The 25,432-nt window shown below is 33.7% G+C and overlaps 2 protein-coding genes across 5 annotated transcripts; one reads left to right on the forward strand and one right to left on the reverse strand.

Moving 5' to 3' along the window:
* Positions 1–353: 353 nt before the first annotated feature.
* LOC105347032 (SAP30-binding protein) lies at positions 354–6,416 on the reverse strand. Its single transcript, XM_011455905.4, has 10 exons — positions 5,996–6,416; positions 3,824–3,948; positions 3,469–3,511; positions 3,208–3,296; positions 2,653–2,753; positions 1,965–2,025; positions 1,720–1,771; positions 1,460–1,518; positions 1,191–1,239; positions 354–943 (listed from the first exon to the last, which is right to left on the reverse strand). Exons 1-10 carry the CDS (start codon positions 6,234–6,236, stop codon positions 777–779), a joined length of 987 nt encoding a protein of 328 aa, XP_011454207.2. The 5' UTR covers positions 6,237–6,416; the 3' UTR covers positions 354–776.
* A 970-nt stretch (positions 6,417–7,386) lies between these two features.
* LOC105347031 (kinesin-like protein KIF27) lies at positions 7,387–24,891 on the forward strand. 4 transcript variants are annotated; one of them, XM_011455902.4, is made up of 38 exons: positions 7,387–7,528; positions 8,076–8,187; positions 8,701–8,838; positions 9,109–9,195; positions 9,331–9,438; positions 9,771–9,903; positions 10,132–10,278; positions 10,576–10,650; positions 11,079–11,096; positions 11,761–11,856; positions 11,970–12,091; positions 12,204–12,305; positions 12,388–12,468; positions 12,907–13,037; positions 13,635–13,770; positions 14,533–14,616; positions 15,070–15,156; positions 15,515–15,634; positions 16,538–16,573; positions 17,801–17,923; positions 18,316–18,506; positions 18,714–18,835; positions 19,232–19,391; positions 19,546–19,642; positions 19,928–20,031; positions 20,213–20,320; positions 20,505–20,604; positions 20,710–20,852; positions 21,175–21,271; positions 21,381–21,485; positions 21,775–21,989; positions 22,569–22,680; positions 22,803–22,940; positions 23,183–23,376; positions 23,522–23,625; positions 23,830–23,920; positions 24,107–24,315; positions 24,496–24,891. In XM_011455902.4, the coding sequence occupies exons 2-38, from the start codon at positions 8,134–8,136 to the stop codon at positions 24,534–24,536; spliced, it is 4,209 nt and encodes a 1,402-aa protein (XP_011454204.3). In that variant the 5' UTR covers positions 7,387–7,528; positions 8,076–8,133; the 3' UTR covers positions 24,537–24,891. The 4 variants fall into 4 exon arrangements, with proteins under 4 accessions (XP_011454204.3, XP_011454206.3, XP_011454205.3 ...); XM_034452263.2 differs by having other exon boundaries at positions 7,519–7,541; XM_011455904.4 differs by lacking the exon at positions 16,538–16,573.
* Positions 24,892–25,432: the final 541 nt, after the last annotated feature.

Consider the following 25,432-nt stretch of genomic DNA (forward strand, 5'->3'; position numbering starts at 1 on the left):
AAAAATTGTTAAATCTTTTACATGTAACTATGCTAGAATAAAAATAAAACGAAAGATGGTTGAGCTGCAAAACTGAAGCAGATGAGACACGTGAACATCTCGTTTCTGGCAACAAGCGACCAAAATCGTTACAGAATTTCTAGACATGAATTATGGAGGACTGTCCACAAATTGCAAATATCAAGCCAAACCAAATCTCTGTAGAGATAAAACGTCCTCCATCAAATTACTTTATTTAAGACATAGATATAAATATTGGCAATAATATCGAAATGAAAAATCTTCAGAATTCATTCTCTAGACTACCAAACTGAACTACATCACACCATTGTCCACTTCTAAGAAGAGAAAACTCAATTTATTTATTCATTTTATTTCCATTTCACTGACTGACAATACAATGAATGTACAAGTAAGAAGTGTGCAGGAGAAGATGATCACCTTTTAATGTCTGGAGATTAATGCAATGTACATGTATAACGAAAAAAACCAACATGTAAAACCTACATCCACATTTACAGTGACATAGCATAAATGCAACTTACTTTCCCAAAAAATGAATTATCAAATCACCAAATCATCTCTTGAAAAAAATAACTGAAATCATGATTTCTCATAGCTGCGAAAAGTTCTTCTTCCTGAAGTTTCGAAATTCATAGATAAAATTTGAACACTGCGTGGAATCAAAATCCATCCAACATAGCATTTTAATTTAACATTTTCTATGATATCATTTCTATGATATATTGATATTGTTTTTGTGAGTTAAAATGCTATCAGGATTTTGACTTTTTGGTGATATTTCCCACTGCTGGTATGACGGTAGACTTGGTGCCGGTGGCTGACACTGTAAGGGAGGCAACTGCAGTTGGATTGACCACCCCTGGTCTTGTACCAGTTACTTGGGGGAGAGAGTCCCATTTACTTTTTCTCTTCTTTTCATCTGAAAAAAAAAAGAACATCAAACATAAGATCTGCAATGATTTTTGATGGTACAATAAAACAGGCTTAAAACGAAGTGTGAGGGACGGACTATTTTTGCCTCGTTATAAGCTATTTTAGTTGTATCTGTCAAGTTTACAACAACAAGGTAGATGGTTCCATACTATATTTTTCTGCTGTGTGCTATTTTTTGCTTAATATTGTGTTAATATCTCAAGCGCAAGATTCAGTTTAAACAAATGACTTGCCTGGTCCAGAATCAGAACTATTTTTCTTTGTTCCAACCACAAACTCTATCTAAAAGAGATAACCAAATTTTAATTAGCAGAAAAGATACATTTATTTTGATAACAACTCAAAAAGTTATTTGTTTTACTGAATGAAATATTGAAAACTAGTGTCTTATTCAAAAGGAGATAGGTATTTCTAAAATGTACTTATGCAACATACAAGCAAATGGCCTGATGAAGGATTAACCATATAAAAATTGATAATAAAAGAATTAAGAAATGCTCACTTTCGTGCGATCTTTTCTCTCCTTTTCTCGTTTTTCCATTTCGGTCTTTTGTGCTTTGTCTATTATATAAAAGATAATGTACATACAATTATTTGATGATGATTTGATAACAAGATCTTTTTCACCGGGAATGAAAACTTTTCATACACGGAATAACTGCAAGTTAATGTTTTGATACTCAATGTACATGTATTTGGACTTTATAAAATGCTTGATCAAACAACCCCCCTTCCCCCTTAACAAATAAAATGAGATCTTACCTAAAGCATCATAAAATGATTCTTTTCCCCACTGATGAGGGTCAAACATCTCCTACAAAATGGTATAATATTTAGTGAAATCTGACAAAAGACAAACAATTCAATTATCTCATTTCTGAATCATTTTAAAGTGAATCATTTTTATTACAAAGAAATACTTGAGATTTGTTGTATTAATAGAGGAAAATTTCATTAAAAAAATCATTGTTCAAAGAAAATGAGATGATAGTACTACATGTACTTACTGGTGGATAATTGGTTCCTTTCTCATCTATTCCACAGAATTCTATTAACTTTTCATAAATACTGAAAGAAAATTAACTTTGATAATTGATAGAGCAAATACATGTTAATGTATAAAATGATGAAAATAAAGAAAAATTATTCTTCATTAATAGGATACATTTCATTTCAAAAAACACAATTATCAATCTTACAAAAATAAACACTCTGAATTCTATACCATTTATTAAAAATCTACAAAAATCTAATATGGTATCATGTCACCTTGACCTTTGAAAAGACACCTTAAAGTCCAAGGTGCATATTAAAAATCAAGACAAGGTCTATTTAGTTTATGCAATTCTCTCCTTTGCATTATACAAGAAAGAGCGGCAAATAGACAGATTTTACATTTTTATAACCAAATAAATCTACCAAGCAGATAAGTGAGACATGTACATGCTTCTGAATAAAACTGTTTTTGGAAAAGTATATAATAAACTGCTGAAATTTTTATCATTCAAAATATACATGATCACATCTAATATGTTTAAGATTTCAGATTAAGAGCAACTTCTCTTAATCAGACTGCATTTTGTACAAATTTACATGATAAAGACATTGTATAAAATAATGTGTAACTTCACACAGACTGCAGAAGTTGGGTGTATATCTGTTTTTTCGTACAAGATATGGTAAAATTCCACTCACCTCGGATTGCGGAAATTTTTTCTTTGCTTTATGTTGTTGTTCATGTAATTCAAATTCAATCCTCCATTCAACATTTTGTCATACAATCTAGTAATTTTTTCCTAAAAAATGACGTAAAATAATATATTTTAAAATATAAATTTCCAACATCAATCATGGTTTTCAATTTTCCTAATAATATGCAACTAAAAAACTGTAAACTTTGTTTTTTAAACACATAGACTATCTACCCTAAATCGTTCAATATAGGGACATACTGCATATACAGTCTCCCTTTTTTTTTCGCATGTCACAAAATTAGAAAATGATACATGACATAATTTATGCATAGACCATTATTTGTGATTTAAAAGAGATCGCCAAAAAAAGTGAAAATTAGATCATAGCGAAAATTACTGGATATACGGTAATTAACCTAATCATTCCCCACAATAACATGCATAATTGTTCTATTATTACAATTAAAATGATACAAATGTACCTAAATTTGATTAGTATATTTCAAAGAATAAGGCTTAATACAGTCACATAAGTTTTTGGTGAGATTGTTTTTACCTGAAGAGCTTTAGAGCACTTCCCTTGCGGCTCCGGAGGTAGTTCTATTTCATCAGCTGTTTTGTTTTGTACACTACGTGAAAGGGATGCTATATCAAAGAATGGAAGAAAAATAATGAAATAAAATTTTTTGTGAAATTTGCATCAATGACTTTGGATTTTCATCTGATGAGTGAAATCCATTGTTTTTCAGTGTGTGTCAAATTTTGTTTACATTTTACATTCATACAGTTAATATCAAATGTGTATAATTTTACTTACATGCTTGATCTGAGTCCAATGGCTCATCTGCTTTGACATCGTTCTGTAATATATAGATCAAAGCATTCAGTTAAGCATGGATCTGGCTTATGTTAAGAGGTTTTTTTTTTCATTAAACCTATTAAAATTTTTATAGCCCAATTCTTTATATATATATAAACATGTAGATAATACCATGTATAAGTAATCTTTAATGAATTCATTTCAGTTCAATCACATCAAATACAAGAAATTTAAAACATACATATATAATAAATGCTGAACAGAATATATCAACTACAGCATATGATACATGACTAAGGTGCATGTACATAAATTTTTTATACATTTCTCTCCTGTTATTAGCAATGCTTACATTGACAATAATTGCTTCTGATCCCAACTCTTCTTCGACTTCCTCCTCCTCCTCAGAACTAGAATCGTTTTCACTTTCATCTTCCTCTTCCTCTTCATCTGGTCCATATGAAACTAGACGTGTGGCTGTTAACAGAAGAATAGATTATTCATATGCTTTGCCAATCTTAACTTTTTGAATAACAAAATGCATGGACTACTGTGGAGTCAGAGAGTTTTTGACGGTTTAAATACTAAGGAAATTCTTTAGAACCATTTTAACAAGACCTTGGACTTTCAATAGGGCGTAGCTACCTATTCCTTGCGTCAAAACAAATTAAAAATGATGCTGTTTCAAGCGAAATATGCATCAATTGTGTAGCCTTAGCTTAAAAGCCAGGCAAATCTTGTTGATTTCAAAGATCTATGGCTGAGTGGCTAGCAATGAAATAGACATGCCTATGTCACATTGCTGTTTGACACAAATATACTTAAAGTCAAAGCTCTTGTTAAAATAGTTCTAAGGAGGTTGGGTCACAGATGATCAACAAATTATCCATCAAATCCACCTTCAAGTTTTATATATGACTTGCTATAAACTATCTTTAGTAAAATTTGGGTATTTTACTTTTTCATTGTACAGAGCTTTTCTTTTAATGGAGATTAATACAGTCTAAAAATACCAATGAACACCCAGCCCTCTTAATGATGTCCATATTGAATTGACAGACATTTTTCCATGCAATAAGCAGGTTGGGCACCAATCCCTGTTTGGTGATTTGACTCCCATTTGGTGGTATAATGCCTGAAAGGTATACATATTTTACCTACCAATTGGACTTATTTTTCGCAGATTTCTGATTCATTTTTCTGAAGAAAAAGCGCATCATGTTTACAACCGGGGAAAGTACTCACTACTCAGACATGTTTGGTTCAAAATAAAACATTTGTTTTACTTTAAAATATTTAATGTTTTAATTCTTCTCCATTGGTGTTTTAAAAAAGGTCAAAATGAAATGCGACCAGGAAGTTGGATACAAGCAAAGTGATTTGTCTTTTAAAAAATTGATTTTATTCAAAGTATGACAAAGTATGAACAGGTCTAGGCAACCTCCGTTTTTGGAGGATAGATTTTATCCTCCGTTTTTGGAGGATAGATGTATGTGCCCCCTGGTGGATCTTTTCAGATGAAGGGCAATTAACTCTGTTTTTACAAAGGGAGTTAACTATGAATAAAATATAATTATTATACTATAAAAATATCACCTTATTAAGCTATTAATAATTATAATTATTGATAATATTTAATAAATATTTAAGTTTAAATAATTGCAGGGCTGATTTTAAAGAAAAATATCTTATGTGAAGACTCTCACATTTTTTTTTCAATATTCTGGATAATTGATATCTATAAATGATATCATTTTGATTAATAAAATTTAACAATGTCTTTTTGTGTGAAGGGATTAAATTTAAATGATACTTAATAACATGTGAATTAATTAGAATAAGAGCTACAAAGTTCCTAAGGTATATGCAAACATTTACTTTGTACATGTACAATATAGCAGATCAAGATATCTATCATGTGTCTCTAAACGTGAATGAACTCATTAATGTTTTAATGAGTAATAAACATCACTATTTTGTGATTTTTATTAAATGAAACATGTAAATAGTCTATGTCATTTGTAAAACTGAACACAGGAAGTACACACTTTCAAAGCATATTGTGAAAATACTATACATAGAATTTCAAATCGCCGCATACAATCATTAGTTTATTCCGTAAACTTTAATTCCCATATGGTCTGGTGCTTGCATTTTCTCATTAAAGATATGCACGAAGCCTTGGAAATATACCCATGCTATCCTCCAAAAATGGAGGATAATTTCACCCACAATGCAAAGTGACTTTCCATATATGGTAAAAATCAGCAGCCATCTTGAAATTGAGCTATCCTCCAAAAACGGAGGTTGCCTAGACCTGATGAATGAGGATTCCTTGAACTTTTTACTTTCGATTCTTATCATCCAAACAAGTGAAAAACCACCATACTGGAGTTGAACCACCCAATGGAGTTGGAGCCCAACCTGACAAGTATTTGACTATAGACTTAGCTGTATACACAATACACAACCGCGCAGGAGAGAGAGAGAGAGAGAGAGAGAGAGAGAGAGAGAGAGAGCATACGTTTTCGTTTTAAATGAGGCTTTGCAAAAATGGCATTCGGCGATGGAGAATTGAAATCTTCAAATGTGGGTCTTGATGGTGGTCTTGAACTATGAGCTGACGATTCTCTGTCGTGTTCATCCTCATCCGATATATTGTCTACAGCTGAAGGAGCACTTGGGCTTTTTTCTTCATCTGAGTGTTCTTCATACATCTCGATCAGAGATGCCATACCTGTACTGGCACTATCTACTCGATCCATGTCCGACAAATGGTTATGTTAAAAGTCAATTACTCATATCAGTTTAGGAAAATCTTCCAAATGAAGATCTTAGATAGTATAAATCCGGTTTTACGTTTTAAATGACCACAAAAATTGAAAAAAATTTGTTGCTTCTCTCACGTCTATCAATGTAAATAAGATGCTTGAGTTTTCGGTGCGGTAGCCTAATGTTCAGAATCTACATAATTTCGGCCCCGGATGTTTACGATCCACAGAAAATATCGCCAAGTTTTGAGTCTGTCACAATAAAACCGTGTAAAAGGGATAATTCTACATGGCTCATAAATTTGTATATATGGCACAAAGATAATGAAAGTAACAATATTAATGATCTTCAACAGAGACATAAATAACATTATTAACGTTATTTATGTCTCTGATCTTCAATGATATTTATATGTCTCTGCTGCAAGCTAAAATTGCTCTTAACGATACACGTATTATTGTAAAATGTGTCTTGCAGTTGGAATATCATAAAACGAATAACTGATGACAATGTTATAAAGATCAATCTATATTTGTATTTTTGTCTATACATTTGTATATCTACATCAGAGACATAAATGTATGTATGTCTCTGTCTACATGTGGCTCTTTCTTTTTCTTTCTGTTTCTCAATTTTTTGTTCCTTGCTGAACGTTTGTAAGCAAATTGGATCGCAAACTTCATACATGCACAATATCAGTTACTTAGTTACGTTAATTACGTTCATGCTCACAGTTTTGGAAGTGCTGAGTTCTTTTTTTTTGTTGGTTATTTAAGGTACATATCACTACTACCTATTTTTAATTGCACAACTAAAAATAATATCCCTTTAAATTGTAGAATAAAAAAAAAGAAAAAAAAAGACCAGGACAAACTTTTTAAACTATTGTTAAAACAACATTAGTATTAAAAAAAGTTTCCCTTTTTATGGAGAAGGGACGAAATACTTAGATGACGAAATCTCTTGGGATATGAACATTTATAAAACGCACAGATGACGTTCGGGTTTCATATAGTAGTAGTTTCGAATCAATTTTCAGACTACAGTATATACGGTTGATTATATGCAAAACGTTGTATTGTTTTTTTTTTCAAAACAGAGCATTGATTTGTTTTAATTAATTTTGTTAATTTTTACTGTTATTTTATGGTTTTTTGATAGTTTCGTACCGGATGTTATTAGTAGTCATGCGCAATAAATTCTTTCATACTTTCTGTTGTTTACATCGAAACCTGAAGAAGTATGAATAAAATGGATTTTCTAACGTTCATCTTTTGGAATTAAGGTTTGTCAAACACGTATGAAAATTCTGTTTTGTATTTCTATTTGTTTTAAAATGCCTTTGTGTATTCCAATTTATGATTTTTAATGAACCGACATGAACATTGACAAGCCTGGGCATCTAAGGAAAAAATAAAATTTTTAAATCATTTGTAACAAGAATGTCATTGTAGGATGTCTTGAGAACTGTTGAAATTAAATGTGCAATATGTGCATTACCAAAGTTGAAAAATCACAGAGTCAATGGCCAGTAAATGATGTGGCTTTAAATTCTTAATATCAGCCATTCCTGCAGAAGGCCTTTTCTTACTGTTATAAGAATCCAAACTAGGCTTAAACCCAAGACCCTTTAGTTTGAAAACCAACGCTCTACTGACTGAGCTAAAGTTTTAACCCACTAGCCAGTGCTAGAAATAGCGTGGCAGTACTGAGCCTATACATTACATTGGTAGCAGAACGTAAATCTTTTGTGGTCTGATATAATATGTATGTACATGTTCAATTATTGACAGCAGTTATGACTAATTGCAGCATTTCTTTTGAATTTACAGGTATTTCTGTGAAGATGAATGCATTGATGTAGTTTGAAAGATACTTTGTTTCTAAAAGATGGAAACTAAAATGGCAACACAACAGGAAATGAATGTCAGAGTGGCAGTTAGGGTAAGTTGTGTGTAAAGTCATGTTCTACAGAAGCCACTTATATGTTTAAGTTTAATGGATTTGGAATACAAAAGCCACTTATCAGGGCTAAAGATGATGATTAAATTTCAATGATAACTTAGGATTTCAAGTTAGACTTTAAGTTGTCTTTAACAATTAATATAATAATTAAAAATAGAATTTTCAACCAGACTTGACCAATAGAGAAGAAAAAGACTTTAGAATAACTGGCTCTATATGTGACCGTCAAGTCCTCTTCACAAAGCACTTAACCAAATTCAAAATAAACTGATTGGCAATCAATTATTTAAAGCCCAAATTTGAAGATCATATCATCTTATCCTTTATTTTGTCTAATTTTTAATTTCTGATTTTAAAGTACAATATCAGAAATCTTGTAGTTTGGATGATACTGCTGAATGCTGATGTGTTTATATATTACGGTTTATAGAATAGAGGCCTGAGAAGTTTTGTATAGTTTTTATGCTATATTTTGAACTGTTTTGCACACAGGTTCGGCCACTTCTGCCAAAGGAGAGAGTGTCTGGAGAAGAAATGTGTGTAAGAACCATGCCATCTAGTAATCAACTTGTGCTAGGGAAGGACAGAGGATTTACATTTGATTATGTTCTCTCATCCAAAACAACACAGGTATAGCTTTGACAAATAGAAGAATTTTTAATGTTTAGCTCTTTATTCGTTATTCACATGTACAGGTTACATACATGTACCACTATGTAAAAGTCGGAAGTAACTGTCAAGTGTATACCTATTTGTATATGTTACAGATTGGTTTTATTACAACAAAGTTTTAACGTTTACTTGAGCATGATGTACTCAAGAAACAATAAATGTGTAAGTATATTTGCATTATTTACTCTTTAAATGACCAACCAACACATGTGCGTTTCCCATTCTTAGGAAGAGGTATACAAGTCTTGTGTGGAATCTCTGGTCAGAAGTATATTTGAGGGATACAATGCAACAGTTTTTGCTTACGGACAAACAGTAAGTCCTACTGACTCCAGTATAATTGTACAGAAATCTTTGTTGTAAATTTAAAACAATTTAAATAGTATCATTTCTGTAACAACTTGTACATGTTTGCTGGACAAGAGTCTGAACTGCAATTTTCATTTACAGGGCTCTGGTAAGACATACACTGTGGGAGGGGGAAACATGAATTCCATCACTGAGGAGGAGTATGGCGTCATCCCCAGGGCTCTCAAAGACATGTTTGATTACATGCAGGTTAGAGCATATTGACTTAGTTGAAGTAATTGATTGTGTCATCTGTACTTTAACTAGTTGTAATTTCTAATTGTCAAGGGTGCTTTGTATTGTATGTTATGTTCTTGATCACTTAAATCGGTCCAGCAGAGATTGTGATAGGGGATCACTCTTCTATGGACTATATGGTCTATTCCAGGGGGGCCCTCTGAGTCGATTTTACTTATCCTTTGACTAAAGGAACTTAAAAAGGGCTCTCTTATCATGAGTCATATTTGGATAGATTAAGAAATCTGTTCTTTATCTGACTTAAACTATATCTCCATGGAATAGTTTTACTTTTCTGTTTGAAGGCCAACAAAGAGATGGAATACTCGGTCAAGGTCTCCTACATAGAGATATACAAAGAGGAGCTACAAGATCTGCTGGACATTGAGACCCCTGCCAACAATCTCCATGTCAGGGAGGATGATAAAGGCAACACTGGTGAGTGACCAGGGGTTGGATGAATCTGTTGATAGTGTGAACAAAGAGGGCAAAACATTAGCAATTGTTTAATATATTGAAATTTATGAAGACAGTTTTATAGTTGATGCAAGTCTTGCAAATAAACATTTAGTGTTTAGATTCAAAAGACATTACATATATGTATATGCCAGTAAATGTGCTTCATTTGTTAAGCTTTGTAATGATTTGTTTATTTCTCACATACAGTGATTATTGGGGCGAGGGAGGTGGAGTGTGAGACTCTCGATGATGTAATGAGTTTGCTCGAGTCAGGCTCATCTGTTCGACACACAGGGTCAACTCAGATGAATGAGCAGTCCAGTCGATCTCACTCTGTTTTCACTGTTAACATTGGTAAGTGTTCTAACAATGAATCATCCATACTCATTGTTATCACCAAATTCTAAATTCTAAGCCTCAGATCCGAGGTTTTGCCTCAAGTACATGAATATGCACTTGAATTTTAATGATTTGAGTTGAGAGCTGTGTTGATTAGTTTAAAAATTTTATTGACAGCAGAGCCTGAATCTTAAATCAACTACAAATTAACTACAGAGAATCATTCTTGTTAAAGTCATGCTAATATTTTATTATCTATTTTAAAAAAGAATTTATTATCTATTTTAAAAAAAATTGTTTTGCTTATTTTAGGTCAGAAATGGTCTGAAAATGATGTCATGGCAGAGAAAAGAAAGCAAAGTGAAAGTACAGAATCTTTGGATGAAGGTGCGTTTCATTTGAATTTTATTTCTTGAATGTGTGTTAGGGATTTTAGAGCTTGCATGTGAATGTTTTGTTTTTTTTGCAAGCAGTGTCACGTCATGCATTTTCACAAAATACTTGTAAAATCAGACTTCAGTGGGCAGCAGTACTTTTTTGTCTTTTTGTGTTTCTTTGCAATGTAGTATTTGTATTTCTTGTGATCATTTCGTTGCTTGAAGTTATGCAAATTCTTACATCAAACTTAAGGTATTTACTGAACTCACAAACACTTGCATGTTTAAAAGTATTACTGAGTCTTAAAAAGCACATGTATATAAATGTATATAAATATACCGGGATTTTAACTACCGGTATATGAAACATTGACATTGGTATTGACATTATTCGTAGCAAGTGAGAAAGTTCTGAAAATGAAAGCTCTTTGTTTTCAGGAGAGTTGCCGTCTAAAGGTTTGTTTTTGGGACCGTACTTAACTATGCGATGTCTGTAAGCTTTTAACTTCACAGATAACCAGCCATTACTTGGTGGACTAAAGGCTCTGCGTGCTTGTATCTGTCTGTCAATTAAAGCATTCCTAGCATTCCTGTGTGCCCTGCCTTATCATTCTCTTGTCAATCACATGAGCAAATTATGTAGAAAGTAGATATTTCTAGATGTGTGGATTAAAACTTTCAAAATTTACAAATACAAATTCTTTTACTGTAATTTTTTTCTGTAAAATTGACAAGCCTTCTATATTTTTTATGAACTATATGTGAAAGTTCAAAAGATACAGAGTAATTATGTATTTTCACAGTTTGGTATGTGTGAGCTGTTTGTATTACTTTCATAATAGAAGAACTTGAGAAGAAGCTACAAAATGCTTTGCATGATATAAAAGTAATGTTAAAATGAATAAATTGATGTAATGAAAGTTTGATGATTTTGGTTGGGAGTGGGGTTGAGATTCTATGATGTGAAATTAATGAAATGAGGTTTTTAAAAACTAAATACATTTTACAATGTTAAAGCAGCTTTCCTCCATTAGAACCTTGTTATATTGGAGTATTTAATTGGAACAATTTCTCTTCATGTAACTGTATTCTTGACATGGCTTTTTTTTTCAAATTGTAGATATTACACACACCATGTTTGGAAAGTTTCACTTTGTTGACCTAGCAGGATCAGAGAGAGCTCACAGGACAGGAAATGTGGGGGACAGATTCAAAGGTCAGAGACCACGTTATTTTGAAAAATATATTTGAAAACAATTTCCGGTATCTATTATTTCTCTGAAGAAAAAAAAAAGAGTTTTTATCTAATATTGATATTTTTAAATACAGAATCTGTACATATAAACTCGGGTTTGCTGGCCTTGGGTAATGTGATTAGTGCTCTAGGGGACCCCAAGAAGAAGGCCACACACATCCCGTACAGAGAGTCCAAGATTACCCGACTTCTTAAGGTCTGTATGTTTGTCAGGGTGATTACTTGACAAAAAGTATAAAAGATTATTCGAAAGTGTTAGACTTTTAAATCTACTCCACATTAACTGTTTTTGTTTCAATTATTCACAGGATTCTCTCGGAGGGAATGCCAAGACCTTGATGATTTGCTGTATAAGTCCATCCTCGGCTAATTTGGATGAATCCCACAATGCATTGAAATATGCTAACAGGGTAGGTAATTGTGGTCAAAAGTTGAGAAAGAAAGTTTTCAATGCTTTAGTTCCAGATTTGTGTATTTTGTTGATTTTTTTAGGCAAGAAATATAAAGAATACACCTGTAGTAAACAGAGATGTGCAGTCAATTCGCTTTGAAGAAATGCAAACTGAGATTAAGGTATAGTATATAGCCTATTTCAGTATGTCAGATAACTTATCTTACTTGCAGAGGAAAAATTTGAATGGTAAGAAAAGCACTGTGCCGAAGTAAAATATATTGCATTTTATCTCTTAAATTATACCTAATGTCATATTGATGTTTTGTTGTAGACTTTTAGAGTTTTTAATAAAACTTCTACTGTAGAAACGGTTAGGACTCAAATTAAATAAAATAAAGAAGTTTGGTGCCTGATTTGTCCAAGGAAAATTAACTAGCAATTCAAATTTTTAAATTATGTGTATTGCAACTTGTGTATTTGGGTATGAAGGTTTTGATAGGCATACTGCATGCTAAGGGATCAATAAATTGAAGTGCATCGATATTGACAGTAACAGTGTATGATTGATACCAGGTGGAGCTCATTAACAATTATAAAGAACATTTTTTTCCTGGTAGGCCCTGCGTGAGGAGTTGGTGAGACAAAGGACATCCATGTTGAGTAATGGCTGCGGAGACTCGGTCTACAACCCAGAAAAAGCCATGCAGGATGCGCTACAGATGAAGAAGCTCGAGGACCATGTCATCAGGTGTGTACATTTATCATCATGTTAAAATCATGTTTTCTGATACGTGTAATCATAATTTTAAAATCATGTTTAGTGTATGTGTGTGTGTAATCATGTTAAAACCATGTTATTTTGTGTATGTGTGTTTGTGAAATCCATGTTAAAACCATGTTATCGGTGTATATGCGTGTGTAATCATGTTAAAACCATGTTATCTGGTGTGTGTGTGTGTGTGTAATCATGTCAAAACCATGGTATCTGGTGTAGATTGTTCCTGTAAGAACTGTGTTTGTACATGTATTAATGTGTGTAATAATCAAAAATGTTTTACGATATGTGTAATCATAATATCTGGTGTACATGTAATCACGTTAGAACCATGATTTCCGTTGTTTGTCTTAAATCATTATGTTAGAAACATGTAATCAGGTGCAAACTTAGAATGTATTTTTTTTTTCTAATGAATAGTACAGATATAATCAAACCAAAATTTGTTGATTACTAGTAAACAGTTCACATATTTAAAGCTTTTAGTATACTTGATTAAAATTAAATAGGAATTGATATATGACTAGAGCTTTCTCTGTATCCCTCTTGATATTGTGTGTTTGTTGACAGGCTACAGACAGAGTGCTCCCACTACAAGATGATAGCAGAGGAGGCGTATAGACAGCTGATAGAAATCCAACAAAAAGACATCCTGTCCAAGAGTCAGGACGTCCGGCTCAAGGACTGGCTGGACTTAATGGAGGAGGTCAGGGATGTCTAAACAGCATTTAAACTCAAATTGATACCTACATATATTTTACCCCACACAATTAGACTCAAATTGATACCTACATATATTATACCCCACACAATTAGACTCAAATTGATACCTACATATATTATACCCCACACAATTAGACTCAAATTGATACCTACATATATTATACCCCATACAATTTGACTCAAATTGATTCCTACATATTTTATACCCCACACAATTAGACTCAAGTTTATACCTACATATATTATACCCCACACAATTAGACTCATATTTATACCTACATATATTATACCCCACACAATTAGACTCAAATTTATACCTTCATTTATTATACCCCACACAATTAGACTCATATTTATACCTACATATATTATACCCCACACAATTAGACTCAAATTTATACCTTCATTTATTATACCCCACACAATGAATGACGATGAGTGTTACAGTGTATGTTATTTACCAGTCATTTAGTCATCCCATCAGTCTTTTTTATTTTTGTGAGCGCAACTCCTGCTTAAATAACTGAACAGAATTTCATTAACTTTTTGTTAATAAGGATATGATGTGTAAGTAAAATAACAGGAAATACCAAATGCTTTGTTGCACATGAAATTATTAAAATCTAAATGCTTTTGCAAGGATAAGAAGCAAATTAACTTATGAAGGAAAGTTTGTTAGAGCATCAATTTAGAAAAGAAATTGAAAAAGACAAAGTTAACATGTATATGTACTCATCCATTGTAGATTAAGAACAAGGTGCCAGCCACCCTAACAAAGGAGGAGTTGGAGAATCAGACGATTCGAGATCTACAGTCCCAGCTGAATAAGGTAAGGTCCACCTGGATGTTGCAAATGAAATATTCACATTGTGTGAATTAACAAAGAAACTAATGCGAGTGAACTTTGTGAAAATGTATCTTGTAAATCTGCAGTGAATGCTACTAAGAAAGCAGCAAAAGTCTTCACCATTGAGAAAGTATTCGTAGTTTTTGGTACTTGATATTAAATGTTTGGCAAAATTCTTAAATTTTAAACTTCTGAAGAAAAACTTTTCTCTTTGGTGATATTAAATATACAGCACCTGATTTTTATCTAACTCGCAGAACAATGGCTGTTTTAATCCTCTACTAATTCTTGCATAACTGCTACAGGGACTTTTTTGTTGCATGATGCTACATGTGAACAACAAATAAAAACTCTTACTTTTCTTGGAATTCCTGAAACCATTAAACAGCCATTGTAAAAGACTGTAGTGTAGGTTTTGTTAACTCTTTGTTGTAGTGCAGAGAAGATCTCAAAAGTGATGAGGAAATCTTTGCAGAGAAAAACAAGGAATTTAATGGACTTAGTGAGAGAAACGAAGATCTGGTGAGTTGATTTGATTGGCTTAACACATTTTTATTGCTTCTACTTGTTATCTGCTGTGCTTTACATTGTTATGTTTATAATTTACCATTATATGTATATTTACATATGGAGATATTTCACAAAAAACTAATAACTAAAATTACATATTACCTTTTACATGAAAGACATTCATGTATATAGATGAAGTACATGCAGTTGTTAAGTACATGTAGTACACATTCTCATACATGCACATCAAACTTTTACAAATTACAATATGAATAGTTGTATTATTTGAGTCTATTTCAAAATTTCTTCTTTAAGATAGATGTAAAATGCAGTCAGTCTGCATGATATTATAGTTTTATCACTGTTTCAGGGTAACTTGTTGGAGGAGAGCAACAAGAGGCTATCAGATGCTGAGAACCAGATTAAAAAACAGGAGCACCAGTTGATAGAGCAGCAGATAAAGATTGAAGAACTGAACAGAGCTCTCAAGGTAGACAACTCTGTCTGTTAAACAGACCTTACTTTTGTGGTAGTTTGTGTTTGCCCCATAACCTTGCTTTTATAAATGGAGAATCCTCATCATTTAGAACTTGATTGCAAAAAACTAAAGAATTTTTCAGTACCAGTAGTTTTCCCAGTCTCCCTACCATAGGAGGAGTGTGCATTTCTTCATTATTTTGTCAACAGCAACATATTTTCACCCATGTATACATTATTTAATCCAGTTTTTAAAATGTTCTTTGGGGTGACATGATTCTTTAATATTAGTTTATATACTGAGAGCAGTTTGATTTCCTCGAGGTGGATATGATGTCTAAACAATCACATACATAAAAGCTTTAATTTGAATCTTTGGAGGTTATAAAGGTTGGGTAAAATTCATAGATTTGTGGGTAGATGAATTCATTGATGGATTTCTTGATAAAATAATTATCAAAATATAAAAACTTTGCAATATATTAGGACATAAATTTATGACACCTTATAAATCTACTGTGTGCATTATGTATTCAGCTCTTCACCAATTGTAGTTCATCATGCACCATCTTATGGGTTGTCGTGTCTCTTCTTATAAAATGTATATGTTACTTTGATCAAATTTCTGCTGAGAGAGAGAGAGAGAGAGAGAGAGAGAGAGAGAGAGAGAGAGAGAGAGAGAGGAGAGAGAGGAGAGAGAGAATATAAATAATTGAGAGAGAGAATGAATGAGAAATGGTGAGGGAGAGATGCAGAGAGAGAGAGAGAGAGAGAGAGAGAATATGAATAATCGAGAGAGAATGAATGAGAAATGGAGAGGGAGAGATGCAGAAAGAAAGAGAGAGAGAAAGAGAGAGAAGGTGCAGAGAAAAAGAGAGACTGCTTGACATTAACATGCTGACTCCCTGTTTTCTAGGAGGATATCCGTGACAGTGTCATTATGACAAACCAGGTACAGGTTCAGGGCACCTTTCAGTTCTTTGATATTTTGTTGTCAATGTTGGAAACCAGTTTTTATCTTTAAAAAAAAAAAATCTCTGTAGAATTTCTGTTAAACAACATGAATGGGTAATAACAATTGCTTTCCAACAGTGCAGCATGTCTTTTTTACTTATCATTGCTAGAATCTCAGATTTCTTTTTTTAATATGTGTATGATATCTGTAATTCATATGATTATCCGCTGCTTTTTAGATCAGAATAGATGCGATAATTTAGATTTCTGCTTCGATCTTACATTATCTAGAATTAAGATCTCTACTTGTATTACCATGTATACCATACAATCACAGAAATTAATGATTAAGTAAGTTTTCACTTTCCTCTTGTCTCTTTTGTACAATAATTCATGGATGAACATGTGTAAAATAAATCACATAGGAAAATTTGTTGTTAGGGTAATTAGCCAGGTTTAGGTCTGGGCTTTGTTTTTGCAGGATTTTGGAATGGAGTTGGCTGTTATAAAATGGCACTGGTTGTTTGATTTGAATGTTTACAACAATTCACAATTTTTGGTTATTGATTTTCTAACATTTTGTGACCAGTTCACTTACAACCAGCACAGGTTTGAATATCCATGTATCTAAAGCTGTTTTATTTTTGATTAATATATGATGCATCATAGAAAGCACAAAAGGAATGAGTAAAATTGATGGCACTCAGAAAGGAGAACCAAAAGAGTGCTATATAGATTACAGACATGTACATATACATGCTGATATGAATTTCATATTAAGTTTGAAAGATCTTTTCTCTGGGATTTATATGACATATATATGTTTATCAGTATGAGAGTAGACACTGAGAATGAACTTCAGTATTTTCTTTAGATGCCAGTGTGTATTAGGGATGACTCCCCGTGACTGTCAGTTACTGTAAACCAACTCTTATTTGGGAAACTTTATTTCATGATTTATCGCAGATTACGGTAACTGTTTTGCTGTGACTAATATTCATGACCAAGATATTAAAAAATAACCAGAGACGCAAGGACTAGTTTGCGGCAAAAAATATTTGTGATGACAAGACTTTCGCGAACCATGCAGAAATTTTTCACATGGGAATAAATGTTGGTTTACAGTTGTCAATCATTTTCTGTCTGAGTGTACTGTTGTTATATTGTACAGCTACTAGCATTGTCTGTCTGTCTGCTCTGTATTATAACAGTGCACTGTTTACAGGATGAGCTGTTCAGTGAGAGCAGTATCATTGAGGAAGAGGCGGTGACCTCCAGTGCCCCCGCTGGAATGACCGGGGGTCAGAGACCCAAGTCCGTGCCCGTTCAACTGTCCAGGAGACCGGATGTAAGTTTACCTGTCAATCATCACAATCAACTCTACTGCATTTATTGGGCAGAACAGAAATAGGTTGAATGTCAAATTAAAGGGTTTTTCTATTTAAGAAAAAAAATTATTTTAGCGATAATTTCTATTTTGAATTTTTAAAACTTTAACATATTACTTATTAGAGTTTTGAGAGTTTGTGGGGTGATTTTATTAACTTTTAAGTTTTATCTGTAAAATTTGGACTTTTGTTCTGATAAATGCCTCAGAGGGAGCTTATGGGTGCAGGGGCCCTTGATAGAGACAATACCATGCAAGTATTGGCCATCAAATTCTCTCAGGAATTTGATAATAGATAGGTATACTGTACCCAGATGAACCGGTGTCCCTAAATTTTAAGTTAAACTTTCCAGGCCTACCCAGGGCTGAGACCTCCCTCCAGAAATATCAAGACCAGCCCGGCCCTGTTCACACTGGAGCGGGTGATGAAGAGCTTCAGGGCGCGCAGTCAGCTACTGGTCAGTCGGCTGGAGGACAGCGATGAAGTCATGCATCAGACATTTGAGGAAGAGGAGGACGTGAAGGCAGCCATAGGTAGCAGTCTGTAAGTACACAAGTACAGAGTTAAAGAGAAGTACACAATGGCCGACTTACCTCAATAATTTTAGTGTTAGAGGATGTTTAGAAATTATTTATCCTAGAAGTTGTGAATGTAAAAATTAACAGTTAAGCAGCAAGTGAACTCCCACTGTTGTCTACAAGATTTGAGTTACCTCTCAAATTACATGTCTTTGAATGTTTTTTGTTGCAGTGGAGATGGCAGTAAGTTTACGAGAAAAGGAACTTATAAAGTTAAGAGAGGCAAGACAGAAGACAATAAAGAAAACAATGGAGACCAGATGAATGTCCCCTCTATCAGGATCAGTAAACCATGTGAGTACTAACACCAAACACTGGACTTTTTCTGGTGCAGTAATGTTCACACTTGTGTGATAAGGAGGCATGGACCACATCCATTTCTGTACTGTACCCTAGCTCTTTTGGATTAAAAAAAATAAAAATAAACTTATACTTTAGATACATGTATTTTTTCTTCAACACATCTGTTATAAAACAGCATAGTTTTAATGATTGAAGCATCATCTTGTGATCTGTAAGTCTGTGTTGAGTCTACTGGGGGCTTTTTACAATTTTTACATCTTTAGGATTTTTACGGACAAATATTATAGGTTTCTAAATTTGATTTAAATTAATTGATGTAAATATCTAAAAGTGTCTCTTGCATCTTAAAGAGTGATTAGACTGATAGTGGTAACTCTCTGTTGACAGTGTTTAGGGGAAGCCTGTCCTCGTCAGCTGGTGACACGGTGTACGATACAGTAGAAGACCGCCTCAGAAAGAGCATCAACACCCAGCGGAAAATCAAGGAGACCCAGATCAAGATGTCGGAGGACCACCAGAAAATGAGGGACCTCTCCATCAACATCAGGTATGTCAAACGCAGAGGAGACCAAGTTCTCCACTTGTATATTATCAGAAGTTGATTATGATAAGAGTTGATTTACAGATAGATTTGATATCTGCTTTAATATATGGAATAGTTTACTAGTATTTGATAAATCATATGCACGTTCTTTTTGTAGAATGAAGGAACAGCTTATTAAAGAACTAGTGAAGACAGGAAAGGATGCAGAAACCCTCAATAAACAGTATGCTGATAAAATCAAGCATTTAGAGAGGGTAAGATCGCATTAAACTTAACACAAATTAATTTACTGTTAACCAGATTTAGAATTAACCAGCTTGGAAATGTTCTCAAGAATTTTTATGACAAAATGAGAACAGCTTATATGTAAAGTTTACATACCATAATTTAGATAGATATACCAGTGTTCATTTACTGTCCCTTTTATAGACTAGTATACATATGTACATGTAGTACCATTATTCATATTGTCTGTTGAATTTGTGTTTTTCTTTGACAAAACATTAACCATTTTTTGAAACTGTTTTATGATAATGTAGGAGAAGGAGAAAACTCGCTCAGAGCTGGAGGAGACCCAAAAAGTGTTGACCGATCTAGAGTCCAACAAACACCAAGAGAAGATTGAAAAGCAGCGACTTCAGCAGTAAGTCTGCTTGACCTGTATAAACATGTACACCTGTGTACTGTGATGAAGGAAGCACCAAAATTTCCTATTAAATAGCTCTCATTCCAACATTTCATTTATGCTGATTAGACTGGTATGGTATATAACAAAAAGTGTTCGTGTTATTTAATATGGATATGTTTTTTTAAACCTGATTCAGAGAATACAAGAAGAAAATAGAACTGGCAAAAGCCAAAATGTCGGCCATTCAGAGAAAACAGAAGGAAACAGAGAAAATTGCCAACTTCTCGGCACAGAACAGCAAAAAGTAAGCTAATCCAATGCTGTGTGCTTTTAAACACAAATGTTACAAATCTTTTTTTTTCAAACCTTTTTTCTGAAAGAACTTTGATGTAATTTACATTAGTAAATATAAATTTTGAGACTGTATATTTCCCTGTAGACAGAGGTTAGGGTACACAGTAAGTATTGACTTTGATGTTGTGTTTCAGGATTTCTGATTTGGAGATGCAGGTGGACAGGATGAGGCAACAGCAGGATCAGCTCCAGAAACGCCTCAAGGATGAATCAGACAAGAAAGGCAGACTAGAGGTAAGTCGGCCATTGTGTACTTCTCTTTTACTCTGTAGCTTATTGTAAGAGTAACAAGCTGTATGTGTTGGTCAGTAATGATGTTGTAATGATTCTCAATTGTAGAAAGAAATGCAGAAGGAAGCACAGAAAGTCAAGGACTTACAGAAAAAGAATGAGCAGCAACAGAAACTGCTGAAGAAGAAAAATGAGGAGATAGCTGCTGCCCAGAAGAAACTGAGGACAGGTTCCCTGCCTCCCATCCAAATGTAAGTCCAGGCAAACCACATAACTAACACTAAATCATTAATTTGTCACTGTTACTGGATTTATGAAGTACCCGTAAATGTACATATAAGAAATAAACAAGTTGGTTTGATTTAAATCAAAATAGCAAGACCTATTTTTGTTTTTAAAAAGGGACCACGGTGCTGACTTGCTTGTACCATACAATATTATCATGTATTTTTTTACCAAAGATTGATAGCTATTTCAATAGAGATACATGTACTTGTTTATGATATACTCGGGTACATGCACCTCAGTTAAAGAAATAAATTTCTTAATGAAGCAACCTGTGTTATTTTGAAGTGATGATATAGAAAAGATGGAGGAGCAGAGGCGTTGGCTTGACAACGAGGTGGAAAAAGTGGTGGAACAACGACGACAGGTGGAAGAGCTAGAGGAGGTCAGTCAGGGTCAAAGTTCAGAGAGGTCATAGATCAGACGTAAGAATAAAAAACATTCACTAAAATATAAAAACACATGTAAGCTAAAACATACTTTCCTGATTTCAGATGGTTAAAAAGAGAGAAGAAATTGTTAGTAAAAAGGAGGCCATATTGAATGAGAAGAGTGAATTAGAAATGAAGAAGTTGCGATCAAGTCAAGTTATAAACAAGGTATCCAATCAGCTAAAAGTCTTTAAATGTTTGATTTTAGTAAGCTTTCTTGTTAAAAATGAAGAACATGTATGTTGTCTTGTTGCTGTACAATATTTGACATAATTTTCAACAGGTTTAATATGGTGGATTTGATTTAGCACATTTCTGAATGTATCTATTTATCTACATAAATGTTTGATTTATGTTGATGTACACGTACTTGATTTAGCAGAGGCTGTGCTTTGCAAAAAACATTTACAGTAAATACATGTACTACATGTATGTTCAACATTTTTATTCTGCTTAGAACATCTTGACTGTGTCCACTAAGTTGGATACAGTGGACAGAATGATTGATGAGAAGAACAGGGAACTAGCCCACACACCACAAGGGGACCAGCAAAGAGTTCGTGAGGAGCTGGGACTGTTACAGAGCAACAGAGACACACTGCAGAAAAAGAGGGCAGTCCTCGAGGAGAAGCTTCAGGAGGGCAAACTACTGTCTGGTCAGGAGGAGCGAAGGTAAGCCAGACTGATTAAAGACAGAGCGATTATCAACTAATTAATGTCTGGTCAGGAGAAGGTTTGGAGTGGCGAATGGTGTAGAGATAATTTAACTTCATGAAGTGTTTATTTGTAATCAGTCCTTTTGCCATAAATTTGTTTTATTTTAAACTTACAGTATCAATCTAAAACCTGTATTTTTGTTTGGTATTTAATTTACTTAATTTATGCATAGATCTAGAGGGGGTTGGGTTATCACCCTCACCCCCACCCCCCTTTTAGAAGTTTTTAACTTATAAGATTCACAGAGTTACATTCTAAAAATAGTTTCAGACCCCCTCTGCAAACAAAATTACATGTACCCCTAAACCTACACTGGGAAAAATTTTCAAGTTTGTACATGTACAATGAATATGGCTGATAAATTAAAGAAATGGTAGAAGCAAGATCTGATGATAGTATATATAATGCTAGGAGTCCCCTGAAGGGTTGAAATTGTGTACATTGTTTTTGTGTTCTATGTTTATGTGAAGAAACAGTTATAATATGACTGTATATGAAATGCTGTTATAAACCGTCATGTACTTTTATCTGCAGAATGATAGAGTTAGATGAGGCCATTGAAGCTTTGGATGCTGCCATTGAATACAAGAACGACAACATCAGTAGCAAGAAACTGGAACTTAGACACTCCCAGATTCTTTCTCAGGTTAGAAAATTCCTAAGATTGAATGGAGATTAAAATATAGATGAACATATACAAAGTCCATTGGGTTTCACATGTAACATGAATATGAACACAAGAAACCAAGATTTAATTTTGTACTTCAGAGTGAGGATTCAATCACAAACAGGCTGAATGCTTTGTCAGCTGTAGAAACCAAAACACTTTTGTCCAAATACTTTGAAAAAGTTATCAATTTACGAGAACAAGAGAGAAAAACTGAGCTCCAATGCAGTGAAATGGAGGTTTGTGAAATTTTGTTTTATCCTGTGTTACATTAACATTCAACAAGCAATTGCCTTATTTGTTATTTGAGTTGTAAACTATTGTAGGCAGAAATTTACTTTAATTCATGTATGTTAAAGTTGAATTAACAATCCAATAACATCAATTAAGCACTTGCCTCTGTCAATATTATGATGAGTAATAGAGTGTTGTTAGTTAAATTTTTTTATGTATCAACTGCAGTGTATTGTTTTTACTCTAGGTTAAGCTGGATGAGCAAGAGCGCTTGATTCGAGAACTAGAGGGGGCACTACAGAGGGCGGCAGTGGAGGTGGACCGCCGGCTGACCAAACAGCAGAGGGAGTATGAACAGAAGATGCAACTGCTGATGCACCAGATCACCACCAGTAGCACCGCCGTGGAGGACCAGCCAGTGACAGAAACCACCGAGTCCAAGTAAGCTTTGTCTTATCTATGTATATTTATTTGTTTAAGGAATTATCAGAGATAACTGGTGCATAGATTCTTTAGATATTTCAATTTGCTTTGAACTGCTGTTGGAGTATAGAATATCTTAAACATACATGTATATTTATTACAGACTTCACAGGCTTGAAAAAGACCTTTATTTCTACAAAAAGACAAGTAGAGACCTCAAGAGAAAGCTGAAAGACCTGATAGCGTCAGGAACCATTCGATCTCAAGGTATGTACTACATGTCCAAAAAGAGTCTCCAAGTTCCTTTTTTGATTTGAGAAAGGAACTAAATCAGTTAAAATGCTTTTGCTAATATTGTAAATTGATTTATAAACAGCTCTTACAACTTATTTTAACCATGATATGTTTAACAATCTATATAAATATGCATTTTGAATATTTTTAAAGTTTATTTTTCTTTTCAAAATGAAGATATGGGATTGAATTCATTACAAAGCTCCGTTGATGAACAAGAGTTCCCTCCCATGTCAAACAACCACTCGCACATTCCAGGCTCTCTCAAGTAAGCAGTGTTTGATAAAATTGTTAACAGAATGATGTAAAATAATATTTCTGCAATGCAAGTTTGCAATGTCCAATGAAGAACAACAGATTTTTAAAATAATATTCTTGTATCTCCATTATAAGTGTTATGAAGTATACAGAACATACAGTGTAGCATTTAGTCACTGAGTTGTTCATTTTGCAGCCGTGAAAGAGAGAGCCGCCCACTGAGTGGAAGAAGTGACAGTTCTCGACCAAACTCCGCACGGAATGCCGTAGTGACACACACTAGTATAACTCCAGTCAAAATATCTAGAAATAATCTCCGCCTGATGTCAGAGAAGGAGGTGTCAGTCCGGCGGTCAAATCTCAGCACCAGTCAACAAAGTGTTGGATCTCCACCCCCTCCACACGGTATGTCACCAAGGTCATTTTATGAAGGTCAAGGTCATACAATACAATGGATATGTGTGTTTAATGCTATAACTTTTGAATGATTTTTCTTATAATTTCATCATTATGAACTATTCTGGAAATTCAGTTTGACACATTACATGTGTACATGGTATTTAGATGAATTGATTTATGTTTCAGATTCTCTAGACCCTGGTGGAGGAAACAACCCATGGGGCTGAAGCTTTTAATCAAATAGATCTGTATTATTTTATGTGTTCATTATAACATGATGGTTGGTGCTGTCTGTATTATGCCATGAATTATTTCCCCCTGTCCACCAGAGCCGAGGCAAAAGCTGTACAGAACAGTTGATTGATCTCTCTGTCCTGGGGAAAAAGGGATACAAGGAAAACCACGGGATACAGGAACATCCCGGGATACAAGCTCATGTTCCAGGAAGTAGCCGCAAGAGACCTTGCCAAAGCGGGCAATCTGTTCCTGTACAGCACGAGTCAATTTCCCTTGTGACAATTCTAGTTTATCAATTCATTTGCAATGATATTTAGTGAACTGCTGTAAAGGTTTCTTTTTTTTTTTAAACCAGTTTGATATGAAAATTTTGTGAACACATAGAAATACATGTGTATTTTGTTTAGTTATTACAAGGGTTTTTGGGGGGGCACTTTATGCTTACCTATTTTGTTTATTGTGAATTTACCATAATATAATTTATTATTACAGTGTAGGTATGGAAACCTATATTCATGTACATGTATTATGAAATGGCAAACTTATCTGTACAGATGGTGTAAATGTAGTGTGAAATCCACATTAAACATATGTATCAACAAATTCCATACACAGTAGTATGGGTGTCATGTTTGATATAGTATCAGTGCTTGCTCCGTCCGTCATTCTGATTCTTCCTCTTCGTGTGTGTGTATTTATTGATTGTTCATAATAACCTATGATACATACATGTATGTACATTACGTGAACATTGTATTGGCAGCATGTTTTGTGTGGTGGGCAGAGCCCCAGGATCTTATTCTGTCTCAGACTAGACCACAGATTTTAACGATCTCTCTCTTCTGATGCTAAACTGCCATTAAGTATTGGATCTTTTAATTAATTA

This window comes from Magallana gigas, chromosome 5, assembly GCF_963853765.1.
Source record: "Magallana gigas chromosome 5, xbMagGiga1.1, whole genome shotgun sequence".
NCBI classification, from domain to species: domain Eukaryota; kingdom Metazoa; phylum Mollusca; class Bivalvia; order Ostreida; family Ostreidae; genus Magallana; species Magallana gigas.